At 45.6% G+C, this 14,997-nt stretch overlaps 2 protein-coding genes across 5 annotated transcripts; one reads left to right on the top strand and one right to left on the bottom strand.

The window, feature by feature from the left end:
• Positions 1 to 220: 220 nt before the first annotated feature.
• On the bottom strand, positions 221 to 11,565 carry LOC130528151 (protein sel-1 homolog 3). Of its 4 annotated transcripts, none has more exons than XM_057037175.1 (24): positions 11,396 to 11,565; positions 9,550 to 10,078; positions 9,330 to 9,456; positions 8,079 to 8,200; positions 7,779 to 7,894; positions 7,450 to 7,499; positions 7,199 to 7,322; positions 6,983 to 7,121; positions 6,746 to 6,886; positions 6,387 to 6,592; positions 6,133 to 6,312; positions 4,665 to 4,784; positions 4,454 to 4,594; positions 4,277 to 4,339; positions 4,004 to 4,180; positions 3,799 to 3,926; positions 3,445 to 3,528; positions 3,244 to 3,325; positions 2,976 to 3,051; positions 2,770 to 2,891; positions 2,485 to 2,606; positions 1,901 to 2,015; positions 1,654 to 1,717; positions 221 to 1,496 (listed from the first exon to the last, which is right to left on the bottom strand). In XM_057037175.1, exons 1-24 carry the CDS (start codon positions 11,438 to 11,440, stop codon positions 1,267 to 1,269), a joined length of 3,303 nt encoding a protein of 1,100 aa, XP_056893155.1. In that variant the 5' UTR covers positions 11,441 to 11,565; the 3' UTR covers positions 221 to 1,266. The 4 variants fall into 4 exon arrangements, 2 of the variants coding, with proteins under 2 accessions (XP_056893155.1, XP_056893156.1); XM_057037176.1 differs by having other exon boundaries at positions 6,992 to 7,121; XR_008951220.1 differs by lacking the exon at positions 221 to 1,496 and adding an exon at positions 2,171 to 2,217.
• Positions 11,566 to 11,574: 9 nt separating this feature from the next.
• LOC130528154 (proteasome subunit beta type-11-like) lies at positions 11,575 to 13,264 on the top strand. Its single transcript, XM_057037182.1, has one exon. It carries the CDS (start codon positions 12,085 to 12,087, stop codon positions 13,210 to 13,212), a length of 1,128 nt encoding a protein of 375 aa, XP_056893162.1. The 5' UTR covers positions 11,575 to 12,084; the 3' UTR covers positions 13,213 to 13,264.
• The last annotated feature ends 1,733 nt before the right edge of the window (positions 13,265 to 14,997 follow it).

The following is a 14,997-nucleotide window of genomic DNA, read 5'->3' as shown; positions in this document are numbered from 1 at the left end:
CTGTCACATTATAATCAAACATTATGTAAAATTCTTGTTCACGCCGAAAATATGCTGCACACGTTGCTGATGACAAACTTCAGGCTGGTCCACAGTAAATTATTGGGTTAACAGGTGATTGTTGGAAAAGGTATTACGTTGTAATAATGTCATACTAAGCTGTCCAATAGCGCGCACCACAACACATCTTGTGAAAAAGGTTTTGAAAAAGGTGGAACGGTTCCTTTTTGACATCTTTAATGTACAATATCGATGTTTTAAACAGTAATTCAACCTTAAAATCTTAAATAAATACGTCTTCACAATATAAATTCAATACAAAAATAGCGACGGTCACGAAACGACAGACGTGCACGTGTGTAAAAATATGCATTGTTTTTGCCCTGGTGACATGCGCCCTTAAAGAAAGAGATACGGAGAAGAGAGGGATCATTAGTCAATCCCCAAATTATAGAGCCTTGATTCTAAAGTGAGGAGCTCCGTGCGGTGCTGTTTACACTGAAGAACTCCGTATTTAACTAATGACAGCTCCACGGAGAGGCCGGCAACAACACCCGCTGCTCTGAACTGCACAGCAGCCGCAGTCGCCCGCAGCTGGGAATCACTGAAGACCTACAAATAGCTCACATTTGTGAGCAACGTGGACAGAAAACTCCCCCGGCAATGGTGCCTAATATGTCATCTGTAAGAACAAGAGGGGCATCGCGTTTAGATTAATCGGTTTCCTTTGTTGCTATGGCGACTAATCCTTCTCACCTGTTATCTCTCCTAGAGATGGTTAAAACTGATAGGGTTTTATCTTTATTGAACAGGAGCACCTGCCCAGGCAGAGGCTAAATCTACACCCTCTGGCCTTGGACAACCTGTTTAAATGTCCCTACATGCTGCTGTCCCATGTCCACCCTCACGTGAGACACCTATTATCAATATGTCACTGATAGGCCAAAGAACAAGTCTTAATAGTTGACCTATTAGAACAGATTCTGGTCCATCCCAGTGTCGCCGTCATCCCCTTTGCACCATATTCACGAGAACCCGTCGACTCTGAGACTCAGCAAGAGCAGCGCGTGACCTTTGTTCTTTTTTTTTTTGCCTAAATCTAGTTTCTCACCAAAAGAAGAATGAAATGCAGAAACATTATCTCAAGTCTGAGAGCAAAGCAGCAAACTTGCAAGCACATCAGCGCTCCTGATGCTTCCGAACGACTCGCTAGGGGACGTGTGGAGCTTCTGCTGGCTACTGGGTCACTGGGATGGGGGGGGGTCCTCATAAGAGATGATAGAGGAGCGTGGTCCAGAAAGCGCACAGACACACACCGGACAGAGTCACAGCCACGTCTCCTATCTGCTGCAGCCTCTGCTCCCTGTTGAGGATGCTAACCCAGCGAGCCCTCAGCGTCCCGTGGCCCCCTCCCGTGACGCCATCCTGCTCTCTATTCAAGTCGCTGCCACCTTCTCTGACGGAGGACGCCCTCGCCCGCCGTCGCACGGCTCGCTCTGCAGCAATCACAGGAGGGGAGTGATAAAAAGCTCATGGAGAAACATGTGATTACACAGATCTTCTGAGGCGAGCGTGTGACAAAGCGAGCTAATGCGTGAGGAGGTTTCACCATCTAGTGGTAAATTCATGCAAGTAGGTGCCGAGCGGACTTACCGAGACAGTTTTGTAACGGAATAGTGACGCTAATTACACCCACAGAAAGAAGAGCTGCGTATGCCTGCAGAGGAATGAGAGCGATTTGAATTAGTCTGAATGTAGTATCCTATAGCCTCTATAATATCTTATTCAGAATGAGTCACACTTGCACTTTCACACGTTTCAATTATTGAATTTAGCTGCGGTATCAAAGGACTGTAGGAGCGCAGCCCCGCTTCTTTTCTTCTTTAAGCCTTATGCTTACCAAGACGAGCTGTGCACTCTTCTGTGTCATTCTCCTCAAGGCTTTTCTCATCTGAACCCTGAGCAGAGCTACAGAGCAGGGAGTTATTAGTTCCTCATCCTCGGTTTGCACACATCTGAAGGAACAGAAGTACGTGATATAATGAGTAGTAATAACAGCATATTTTAGCTTAACTCTGCTCTCTTCTGTAAATGCAAATCCATAAATACAAATTGAAGATTAAAAACTATACTATAAAGGTGTTGGTGGTGATGGTTGGGAATTCCTCACCTGGATACGCTAACGTGGTGATCGTTGATACGATGGGAAAAACCCAACTAATGAGAATGGAGATTTTTATTTAAAGCCCTAAATTCAATCGTCATTTTTCTTTACGTGACGGGCCTCCAACATCATAGGTTTAGATTCTCATTACAATGAGACAAATACAACCAAGACACGCGATTAATATCATTTGTAGGAAAGGTCCAGACATGGGGTCCAGGTCCTTTTTTCCAGGTCAGCCCTAAGTTTGGCCCTGTTAGAGTCATTGATGTAGTTACCCCATTCCTTTTCTCTTACTACGATATTTTCTGATCGAGCACCTTTTTAGGATCTTCTCCACCACAACGTCCTGGTTATCCAGGCGGGACACATTAAACCAGCTGCGGGCGCTCCCCGGAAGAACGTGCCCTCGCTCCACCAGGTCGACCACGTTGTACAGACCCTGCGGATCCGTGCGGAAAATAAAACCACTCACTGGCAAAGACTCCACATAATAACACTGCATAACGCTGTTTGTTGTTTTTTATTGCGCGGGCCTCCGTCCGTGGAAGCTTAATTGAGTTTATCATAGGAAGATGAGATTACAGCTGGAGTAAATCTGTCACCTGAGGGCTTCCTGCTGCAGCTGCTCTGCTATACATCAATATGGCCTGGCCAAGCAAGGATAATGAGTCTACTCCTGTCCTGGAGGATAAGTCGCGGTAGTAGTCACCCATTTTCAGCAGCGCTACGGAGGAAGATAAATGCTTTGTGCTGATCAGCCAGACAGCAAAGAGAGAGGTTAAAGCAAAATGAAACGAGGGGAACTCACCAGATGGATGGGGATCATAGTTTAATATGGAGTGGTTATGGTACCTCCACCCACAATCCTGACTAACATGCGCTTCCTGCGGTGGGATAGAGAAAGCGGAACAGTGCCGAAGGTTATCAGCTGCCACCTGGTTTGCTTTTCCATTTCTCAGCACATGACGGGAGTTTAAGGGGTACAGTTGGCTCCAGAATTAGACAAACATTTCCACACGCTCTGACAAATCCGACTGAGAGATTTTCTTGGTTGAGGGTTAACCACATCCATTTACCTCGCATAAATGTGCTGCATTGATCTGGGCCAAATTCAGTCCGCTTTCAGCTGCCAAGGCATACTTCACCAATGCCCGCTGCCTGTGCAAAAAAACCCACACCATAATTTATGTGTGAACGGATGGAGATGTTAGCAAAGAGCAGGAAAAAAAATAAAGCAGCAAGGGCAATTGAAAAGTAATTAAAATGAATGTCCCTACCAAGAGCCCTGGAGGTAAGCATTAAGCGCCTCTTTGATCATAAATCCAAGATGTCCATTCAGCTCACAGACACGTTTTAGCAATCTAAAAGAATTCCAGAACATAAAGAGTAAATTATTGAACACGATCTCAATGATGAAGTCTACACAAAAGCCCGCGAGAGGCTCTGAATTCATAACTATCAGAAGCTAAATGTTGACTGAGGCAATAAGACAGGGACTCATTTCAAATATGCAAATACTGGCTTCGGCCGTTAAATGAGCCGCTGTCACTGAATTTAGATGCCTGCGCCGGGGGGGGGCAATGCAACAGGCCAGGATAAATCCATTAATGGAGTTAATGAAAGCCGCTCACATGACCGCCCTCTCCACATCCTGAGACACGCCTTCCAGGTTTCCTGTGGAAAGGTACCACGCCACCTCCACCGAGGCGCCCACGTGTCCAAGTCGAGATGCATTCAGGAACTGCTGGAACGCAGCTGTCTGTGGACCGTTAAGGAAATATATGGGGTCATAGATTGCACCTGATCGGCCACTGGCGGCGTGAGAGGGAGGCAGACCTCATTTCTAAATGGGCTATTGGGATTTTTTCCGCTGGCATGATAAATTCCCAGGTTGAACATGGCATCACTGCTCCCGTTTAGTGCCGCTCGTTCGAAGTATTTCACGGCATTTTCGTGGTCTTTCCGTATAATCCCGTGGTACCAGCCCAAACCATTCAAGGCATTAATTGAGCCCTAAAGCGAACCAACAAACAGCAGTTTAAAAAAGACACATGCGGTACACACTGAAATGATTACGAGGATTACGCACACACACACACACACACACACCATTGCTGCGGCTTTCTCCATCAGTCGAAGACCTCGGGTGTAGTTCCGTTTCACTCCCAGGCCCTTAAGAAATCAGCATCAGTCAGTCAGTCAGTCAATAACTGTCAGAAACACAGACAGCATATCCAGAGCTCGGTTCCACTGTGATATAAGCGGAGCTTTTATTCCTCACGGCACCTTCATCAGCAGGATGGAGTAGTCGTACACCGCCGACGCGTCCTTCATCTGCAGAGCGCTTTTTTCAAACCACCTCAGCGCACCGACTGGGTCTTTAGAAACTCCGTGTCGACCCCAGTACATCATTGTCGCCAGATGTTTCTGGATTAAACAGACGTTATTTACCTGCTCTGACAGCTGCCCAATGGAACTAACAGAGACGTGAACTTACCTGAGACTCGATGTCGCCGCGCTCTGCTTGGAACTTTAGATACTCAAAGACATCGTTGTTCACGACATCGAGGCTGGTGAGACCTTCCTCGCTCAGGTAGATGTGTTCGAGGTTGTGCTGCTGTACAGGGAACATATTTTAAGTGTGGCATTTCCCATAAAAACACATGGCATTAAAACCATACATGCGAATGAACGCACCAAGTCCAAATGATAAAGCTAAAGGTTACATTAGAATTCATGCCGGCAGCTTCTCTTCCTTTGGCGCTCTGTTAACCAGTTTCAAGTTTTGTACCAAGGTGGAAGGATCCTTGTTGAGTGATGTGGGATCCTTGCTAATGATCACTTCAGAGGCATATTTGGCTCTATTTTGTGTCATAATGTGTGAAAAGACTTTGCTGGGTGGCGTGGGAGGACCGTGGGTCCACCAGTTCAGCTGCATCGGCGCGAACGTTAATAGAGATGCTGTCATTTGTCGGACTCAGGTTGGCGATTGTCACAGGTGAGGCGCGTGGTTGGATGAGCATTGACGGACAGAAACAACATTTCTTCTGTATTGATAGAACAAGACTGCGTATAACTGACGCGCGTTTACCATCTGGGCCGTGCAATCATTGGACACACAGAAGAACACAGCTTTAATTCTGGCAGGACATTTTGTCATTATCTGCAACTTTGTAGAGTCTTAGGAGGAGTTGATTGTAAATAGGTTATCTGGGCAGTAATTAACGGCCTGCTGGACTGGAACGAGATTGATTTATTTTCTTGTAACAGAGTTTGATGGTTTTTACAAACAAATCTCACAATGACTCTTTTCTCCGTCGCTGCAGCTTATTCAAGACTTCAATATATTCCTTCAGTGTTTTGATGAACCCTCCCTGAAGTGATGGCGCTTATGTAAATAAACAGCAATCAACAGGGGGAAAAAGTCCTCTTATTTCCTTCTGCTTATCAGCGGAGTCCTATTCAATAATAACAACCAACAATTTGATTCAATTAATGAATTTAAAATAACAATCCCAATAATGTTGTCGCATGCCTGGACCAACAGGAGTCAATCACACATTCAGAATCATGTTTACAGATGTAACATTGTCTAACACTCATTTCACTAGCAAAGCGAGGACATTTTGATAAAGTGCATTTATTTTGGTTAGTTGGTTAGTTTAGTTGTGATCATTTATCTTAGTGTAAGGGGCTCAGGAATGCATTTTATATTGTGGGTGCGCTCCAACCTCTCTATCATGCAGGATTTGTGTTTACCATCTTGCTACTAATTTGAATGAAAATGATAAAAGTATTGTATGAATATCTAATCAACAGAATTCATTGTAGCAACAAATCGAAGCACTGAAATAAACCACAGTAAGCACCAAAGTTGGACAAAGCCTTTTTGGGCCGCTTGCAGGAATAAGCCGCGATGTCACCCTTAAAGACTAATAACACAGGTCGTTACATTAGTTACATACCGTCTTTTCGTGTACCCTGAAACTGTCAGCGCTGCTCTGTGCCCCAGCATTGGAATAGTAGCTGTAGGCCATAGCCAAGTCTTTTGGAAAGCCATCAATTCCTTGTGTGTGCTTGTACCCCGCGTGCATGAGGGCAAAGCGGTCGTCACCCGCTGCACCGATCAAACTGTAGACGTGACCCTTAAACATACAGTACACACAGACATCACACAGATATGAGGAAAAAGTCCATCCTAAAAAGCTGCCGGCTCTACCTGTTCTTGGTCAACTTCCTGTCTTAGGCCCGAGAGGTGGATAGTTGCCAAAAGGAGGGATGCCTGGTGATTCCCAAAGCAGGAGGATGCCTGCAGTAGAGCCCTAGATCTGGAAGAGATCTTATTTTCTGCCTGATCCGCAGTGAAGATTGCATCAACTGCCTCCTCAAACAATATATGTCTGAGCTGCTTCTTTGTCAAAGTCCCTGTGGGTGGATGATGGAGGGGTGAATGTCTGTAAATTCAGATGTGATGTATACAGACAGCGAAAACAATATATACCACACACACACACACACACACACACACACACACACACACACACACACACACACACACACACACACACACAGTGGCACCTGCTTTGATCTCCTCCTGCTGTGTTTGCAAGACATTAAAGAGAGTTCTGTACTGAAGCTGCTGTTCCCAGGTCCAGGGTTGTGGGCTGACGTTCTTTCCAAACTGAGTCCACAGTTTGAGGAACTGCGTTACACAGACGCCTGGCAGAGTTAAACGTAAAACCTGTTTAGCAGCAGCCTTTTCATAGAGCTATTAGCCTGAACACAATAGAATGGCTGCAACGCCTGTTTCAGCGCCTGTTTCACCTTCATCCATGCGTGACTGGCGGACACTCTCTGTTACTGCTCCAAGAAAAGCAGCCGTAAGCTGCTCCATTTCCTGACACTCCTGATGGGTCCCATCCAGTTTGTGTAAATTCGGCAGGGGGTTTCGTACCTATGGCGGTCCCATCTGTGAATTCCAACTAAATATATCCAAACATCTAAAGTCTAAACAACTAAATCAGGAAATACCTCTTTAATTCCGAACCGATAGTACTTGGTGGGACCAAAGTATCCATGGATGCCTGGTACGAACCTGCTTCCTCCGATCACGAAGTACCCATCAGTGTCATCATAACGGACGCTGTCTTGAAACCTTTGTGATATTCAAAACCACAGAACTCCTGATCACTGCATCATTTATCTCCGACATGTGTTTTGTAGCGTTTCCACAGACTTTTGTTAAGAAAAGGTGCAAAAATACAAAAAGCCCAGTATCATACATATATACATATCTGTGGATGTCACCGTCCCACGTGGCATCCAGCAGCACCTGAGAGTAAGACGCACACGTAATAATGCATGAGCTGAGAAAGATGCACGCACATAAAAAGCACTCAGCTGCAAACAGCTCCAAATTGCAGTGGGGGCTGCATTTGCCAGCTGGAAAACAAACATCTTTTAGGATGTTACAGCTGTTCCTGCAGGAGCTCTGACCTCACAGAGCGAGGGCAGTGGAGCAAACTCATGAGACAAAAAGACTAAAATCTGTTGCCTGAGGTCCTTCCCCACCCCAATTCTGACACCCAGAGGAGCACACAGAGTTCTCTACCTTGGAGTCCTGTATGTAACAGTCTAGTCTAATCCATTTCCTCAGGGGTAAGTGCAGGCTGGTTCGGAAAGCTTCATCTTCTCCTCTCGCCAGGCGTGCCTGAATTATGACGTCCCCTACGAGGGAGATGCGGCACTTGTATATTTCACCACAGCAGATGCAACTCTCTTTATTAATACATCACACAGTCTGTTCCGCCGTCTCGCAAAACACACATCACCGCTGACAGTCATCTCAGGGCGCCGTCAAGCTAATCCTCTCAGGTGGCATCAGGTGCGCGCCCAGGCTGCCGTGACCCACCTGCGTCTGTGAGCTGCATCAGGACAGACTCGTAAGAGTCGTTCCTATCGAGATGATGGATGATCCCGCACAGCTTCTGGTGACACCATTCCAGCAGGTAGATCCACACCGATAACGCGACGCTGAAAACCAAGCGAGAAAACGACATTTGAGGAATCATTCCTTGAGCCAATGAGGCGTGCGGCTGAATTCAAAACACAGCTCCATCCGCTACAAATGACTGACCTCGGCGTCTGTCACTGCCTGTAAATACGACGCTTATATGCTCAGGTGAAGACGTGTTGGGAAGCTTGTAAACGACCCTGAAGTAAAAGCGAAAGAGCGGCGATTTAAAGCATCAGCTGGCACTGAGAGGGAACTCATCAGGGTCGCATGCGTCACCTGTGGCCTGCTAACTTGCTAACAGCAACACAAAGCACTGATGAAACGAGGGTTCTGCCAAGGCTGGAGCTGCTGATCGAGAGGCACGGAACCAATAACAAATTGAGGAGGTCAGTGAATTCAGGAAAAAGCCCCGGAAAACAGGACAGGACAAGCAAATACTATAAATAATAAAAAAAAATAAAAATGCTCTCCTTGGTATCTATAATACAACAGGGTGGCCTGGGGCTCTACTCTTTTCATCAAAAATAGATCATTTCATTTATTCCACGAGCCATCGGATTCCTAGACGTGTGAATCATTTCCGGGTCACCCAGTAAACTCCCCCTCCCTTGAAATGAGACGCATGTGGGTGCCGCTCTGTGTTTTCTTACTCTGATTTATGAGTCAAGACCTCCAGATAATACAAAAGTTCCCGGAGGAACAGTCCTGTTGGTAATACTGTTTTACTCCCACCTGTTTCAGGCCATTCACGTTTGTGCTTGAAATATCTATTTTAGTGGATTGTCTGTAGAAGAAGCCTTCACCCTGTTATTTCATGCATTCCGCTGAGTTTAAAGGCCCATTTAAATTTAAATGTATGAAATAAAGAAATCAAATAAATCTTTGAAAGCGACACGCAGTCGTGCAAGAGCGCGAAACCTAAAATAACAGGAAAAAGTTTTTCTTTTGTAGTACCACCAAAAAAATTTAATATTTAGCATAAAAGCTTCTTTTAGGTTCAAGGTTTATTCATCATACAACCTTCTATTATCCCAATTTGAGAACAAAAAATGTGTATTACACGTACTTGCTCTTTGTGTTCATGTTTTATTGAGACGAAGCTCTTGCTAACAGCAACTAGAGGATGCATCAATGTGTTAAACTGACCTGGGTCGTGTCACAGCACGAACACGAGCTCTCTCCAGATTTCTGTCAATAAAAGGCTGGAATCTACGGACCACTCCAAAGTTCTCGCCGCTGCTTGCCAGCGGGAACTTCAGCATATCAACCATGCCTGTACACAGGTCAAAAAGCAACAGAAGCCATTAGAACGTTCTGCTAACGAAGATTAGATTTCATATTAATGATTAGTGATTAATGGTCTGACCAGACTCGTGTGCACAGGGAAGAATTGTGTTTCTGGTCATGTTCCACTTGAGCTGAGCTGGCCACGACAGGCACACACTGGAGCGTTGAGCTGGATGCCGTGCTAATGATTTAAGCTGCAGAACTCTGCAAATCCTCCACAAGGACTTGTGGTACGTCCCAGATTCATTACGGTGGTCTAACCAAGCACGAAATGTCACACTGCGGGCATCCAAAATGCTCCTTCTGATAAAGTTGTTTTGATGGAAAATAGGCAGGGGCCATCTGAGCCGTACCTGCTGGACCCTGTAGACTCGGGCTATGCTGCACGCCCATTTCCTCCTGAAAACCACTAAATCTGTCTTCCTTAATGTGGGCACCACCACCTCCAGTCGCAGCCGACAGGGCCTGGAGCACCGATAGCGCAGACGGACCAATGAGCCGTCTGCCACTCTGTCAGGAACTGATTGGAAGCCTATATAATTATCAGGTGTGCTCTCTCCGGTCCGGGCCCAGGCAGATGAAACGGTTTGTTGGGAGACACACAGTCCCTGGGTGAAAGATAGATATATAGAATTAAATGAATGTTAAGAAAATGTTTTTATTTTAACATTTCATAGCTAAGATGAACAGGAGTAAAAAAGAACATTTGAGTTTTTTGGGGGGCAGCAAGTGTTAACAAACCATTCCATTGCTACCAGAAGCAGCCCTTTATTGGGGTCCCCCAGGAGGAGGCTAAGATCTTTTGTAGAGCGCTGTATTATTTTGTTATTTTTCAGGGTCAGGACTAAATCACGACTATATACATTTTAAGTGTGTTAGCTCGATGCATGACATGAAATAAATGAATCCACTATTTTTTATTTTTTTTAAAAAAGCTCTGAAAACACAGGTTGTCCTGCATGAGAAATGGTCTGATGTCAGACTCTAGGCAATTACACAAACACACTCAAAGGGAGTAAGAAGGCAAATTAAAAAAAAAGAGTCCAAAGGAGAAAATAGAATCCACGTCTAGTGAGTGAATCACAAACAAGACAGACAAACAGGCTGGCACTGATTTATGGGGCACGGATTCAGCCGCGGGGCTTCTGGAGAGGACTGTCTACAACATGAAACGGTCCACTTTACTGCATGTAGACACGGATAAAGATTCATTTCCCCTGTTACCGATTAGCATCATTAATTAGACACGGATTGATTTTACTGTAATATAAGATGAGCGTTTGACGTCCAGTTCTTTGATGGGCCGTTCTGTTAAATCCGTCCGTGCACTTGCAGTTTGTAGCCCAGCACCTTCAATCAATCACTTGTAGAATACAGTTTGGAGTTACAGCAGCTCTTGTTACCAATTGCATAATAATTTGCAGAATGGGCATAATGCGGCACTGCAAAATAAGTCAAACCCAGGGCTGGTGCTATATGCTAATTACAGCAGTATGTTGAGGTAATAAATCAGCTGAGAATATGGTTGTCCCCCCATAAGCGTGGATGCAGTTTGACATTTTATTAGAATGCCCCTAGCTGACAATTAATAAGGGGCTCAAAGTGCTGTGTTTTCGCCTGTGCAAAGGCTGAGACTAAAAGACGAGCATTAATAAAACTTAATGTGAGTCCAGTTGTTAACTTCCTCACTTTTTCTTTAACATTTACATATCTGCAAACAGCTGTCATTGGTTTAATAGTTAGGAGGCGGTTTGTATTAATGAAATTGTGTTTCTGGCCATCTGGCAAAGGAAATACTAACACTCTGTCTACGGTTTCCAGAAACATCTGAGGCTGCTCTCTAATTGTGTCTCCGTGCAATTTACCTTTTACACCAAACTCATGACAAACAGCTCATTATAATAAAAAAGCGTTGATCTTCTTACCATTACAATCGCGGCCGTGGAAACATAAATGTGGCCTAAGACCATTTTGACTTGTGCAAGTTAACAGAGAATAAACTAGGCGGCTTTAATAAATCCGCGCCACTCAACATGTGTGTTTAGAAGCTGTGCGTTCCCATCAGGTGGCTGCGAGCGTACGCCCTTGTGCTATGCTGATTGACCTGACATTCTTGTGTTTCAAGTTCGGCAGTTTGCATAATCTTGGTTTAAAGAGCCACACCACCTCCTGGGCTCGACTTCAACGACTCTCTAGTGTGTTGGGGGGAAAAAAAGAAGGTGTCTGAGACGTATTATTCCTGCATCTAATAGGAAACTTTCCAAGGAAGCGACGCATCAAAGCTCGCAGTCTAACTTAATTTGATGTGCTGGAGCCCAGGCCTTGCCATCACCCGGCGTCCTCCATGGCCTCCTCCCACGCAAGCCTTTGAAGACATCTGATCTGAGAAACAACCTGATATCGCAACCAAAATTAATTACCCATGGGCTACTGTAGATGCTTTAAAGGAAAGGGAATGATGGATCAGAAAACGATGATGATGCGATATGCTCTTTTCCTGTTACCACATGCACAGGAATGTTCTCCTGTTGTCTATATAAAGCCGCAGCTGCTGGTATCTGACGTTTCTCTCAAGGGCTGAGGCGAAAGGAGGAAAAAGTTTTGATTTATTTCAATGGCGTTGCAGGACTTTTGCCATTTACAGACGTTTTTGGACACCGATGAGGGTTCGTCGGTGTCTTTAATGAAAGGGCCGGGTTGTCGGGAAGCGCTAGGTTTACCCTTGAGAAATAGCACAAGTCTGTTTGAGTTTTATACGCCTGTTCCAGATTACTTGGGTAAAAATCCACTGGAGTTTGGGCAAATCAACACAGCCCGGAGCCCCAGCATGATCTCGTCCCCCGACTCCATCGCGCCATTCCTCGCACTGCCCAGCACTCTTCCTCTGGCCTCCTCTCCATCTGTTCCTCTTCCTTTTCCCCTGTCTCATGGGACGACCACGCTGGCTTTCATATTTCAGGGCGGCGTGCTGGCCGCCGCAGACACGCGTTCGAGCTGCTCCGGGCTCGTGGCGTGTCCGGCCTCGCAGAAGATACTGCCCATTCACAGCCACTTGGTGGGGACCACGTCAGGGACTTCAGCCGACTGTGTCCTCTGGAAACGAATCCTGGCCCGTGAACTGCGGCTTTACCAACTCCGCCACGGCCGACGGCTGTCTACGAGAGGAGCGGCAAAGTTGTTTTCCCACATGCTGCATCCATTTAAAGGAACTGAGCTGTGTGTGGCTGCCACGCTGTGTGGCTGGGATGGAACAGGTGGAGACACAAGTGGAAAGGCTAACGCAAGCATGCATTCAGGATCAATGAAGCCTCAGGTGTCCCATTTCAGAACGCCCGTCGATGGCGGTCCTGGGACTAGCGCTCCAAAGGCCTCTGCTGGTGTTCGAAGCAGCTTCTCTGGACCCAGTCTGTACTACGTGTGCAGTGATGGCACTCGTCTACAGGGAACTGTCTTCTCTGTGGGCTCAGGATCACCCTACGCCTACTCCATTTTGGACCAAGGAGTGGAATGGGACCTCTCAGTGGAGGAGGCCACGTCGGTGGCCAGAGAGGCTGTCTTCAGAGCCACACACAGGGACGCATACTCAGGCAACTGCGTGGACGTCTATCTCATCTCTTCAAAGGGATGGACTCGGAGGAGAAGAGAGGACTTAAAAGAAGAGTATTACAGGGAAAAGGAAAGACGGGGGAGAGAGAGGAGTCTGAGTGAAGTCTCAAAACAAACAAACGACAGCACGGGATAAAGAAACAGGAACATCAAGGACGGCTGTGGAGAGACACAAAGCTGTCATTGCTGCAGATGCAAAATTAATGAATAGAAGAGATAGTTGTACACTAGGAAATCCCTCAAATGATTTCTTTATGCGTACCCTTCCGTCTAATAAAGGCTGACATTTTGTTTGCTCTGATGATAAAAATGTATTCTAACGACACCACTGCTGGCTAGCCATCTGACACAAACATTAGCACGTTATACATATTTAATAATTAACCAAAACATGTCTGAGAGGCTTTTAAAACCATGTTCCGCATAGGTTTCTAAATGTAAAACAATAGAGCGGAAGGCAATTCTAGGGCCCAGGTAGCTAAAGAGTGACTATGTTTAAAAAGAAGAACGAAGAAGCTAACTTGCTACAGTAAAAAAGCGTGAATATATTCGTACCCAGTGTCCACCAGAGTCAAGTGTTGGTGCTCAGCAGATCTTTGGTGTAAAATCCTCATTTTTCAGTGCGGAGTCCTGTGATGAGGAGAAATCCCTCCTTGCCCAATCGCATCCGTAAATACCACCATTTGGAATTGATCGAGGATGGACTTATTGGGTGAGGGTGCCGTGGTAACGAGCTGTGAAGAACTTGTAAACACAGGATGGGTTTTGAGAGCAGGATCGATGAGAAAATCTCAAGATGGTGAGAAGCCAGCGTGTCTGCGGCTGTAAGCTTCCCTCCTTCAAAGCTTTGTGTTTAGATTTGACAGTTTGCTGCTTGCTGACTGCAGCTGAGAGCAGAAGCAGACTTACTGCCTCGTAAGCAATTCATTTGTTTCCCCCCTCCAGTTTTCTATGAATTCTTTGAAAATTATTGACCCAAACAACAAATAAACAAAAGGGAAAAAAACTGTAAAAAATGAAAAATCCTCGCAGTCAGAAGAAATTAAACCTCTGGGTCGTGGCAGATCTATTGGATTTTTTCCTCCTCTGGTTTTTATGTATCAGCACATCCTTCCCAGCTCGAGACACTGTGATCTCAGACCCCGGGGTTGCACCTCTGCTGCCTAATCAGGTGCTTCACCAGGACTGGAGTTAAACATCTGGGTTTCTGTCTCAGGAGACCAAACTGAACATCAAGACTAAACAAGCGCTTCAAACGCTCAAAGAGTCTGCCTGTGTGCTGACACTCTCCATTAAAGAATCAAACTTATTTCTCAATAAAAAGAGCTTTTTAGTGAGAAATTGACAGATTTTATTCCAGTAGGAGCAGAATTATATTTGCAGTCTAATTGGAAAAAATGATTCACTTTCTCCATTTAGGTCCAGGATAAAAGGGTCAAAATGGTGGAAGTTAAAGTGCTGAGTTCAAAAGAAACATCTTAAACATCCAATATCAAACCGTGGGTGTAGAACTGCAGCTATGCCTTACAGCCATCCATCCATCCATCATCCATCCATCCATCCATCCATCCATCCATCCATCCATCATCCATCCATCCATCATCCATCCATCCATCCACCATCCATCCATCCATCCATCCATCCATCATCCATCCATCCACCCACCCATCCATCCATCCATCCATCCATCCATCATCCATCCATCATCCAGCAACCCATCCATCCATCCACCATCCATCCATCATCCATCCATCCATCCATCCACCCATCCATCCATCTCTCATCCAGCACCCATCCATCCATCCATCTCTCATCCATCCACCCACCCATCCATCTCTCATCCATCCATCCATCCATCATTTTCTCCTGCTAACATTTCTGTACAGTACAACTGGACTGAAAGTCTTGCTGCATAAATCAG

The sequence above is a fragment of the Takifugu flavidus genome, chromosome 7 (assembly GCF_003711565.1).
Source record: "Takifugu flavidus isolate HTHZ2018 chromosome 7, ASM371156v2, whole genome shotgun sequence".
NCBI lineage: Eukaryota > Metazoa > Chordata > Actinopteri > Tetraodontiformes > Tetraodontidae > Takifugu > Takifugu flavidus.
The sequence above is the reverse complement of the archived record's forward strand: the minus strand, read 5'-3'. Positions and strand labels throughout refer to the sequence as shown.

Excerpts from the sequence above, each read along its gene's own strand:
- LOC130528154 (XM_057037182.1), top strand. The coding sequence starts at position 12,085 with ATGGCGTTGCAGGACTTTTGCCATTTACAGACGTTTTTGGACACCGAT.
- LOC130528151 (XM_057037175.1), bottom strand. The coding sequence starts at position 11,440 with ATGGTCTTAGGCCACATTTATGTTTCCACGGCCGCGATTGTAATG. Across the intron at positions 7,122-7,198 it reads ATCGGTTCGGAATTAAAGAG|GTACGAAACCCCCTGCCGAA; the intron begins GTATTTCCTGAT and ends GGACCGCCATAG. Across the intron at positions 6,313-6,386 it reads AGGAAGTTGACCAAGAACAG|GGTCACGTCTACAGTTTGAT; the intron begins GTAGAGCCGGCA and ends TGTATGTTTAAG.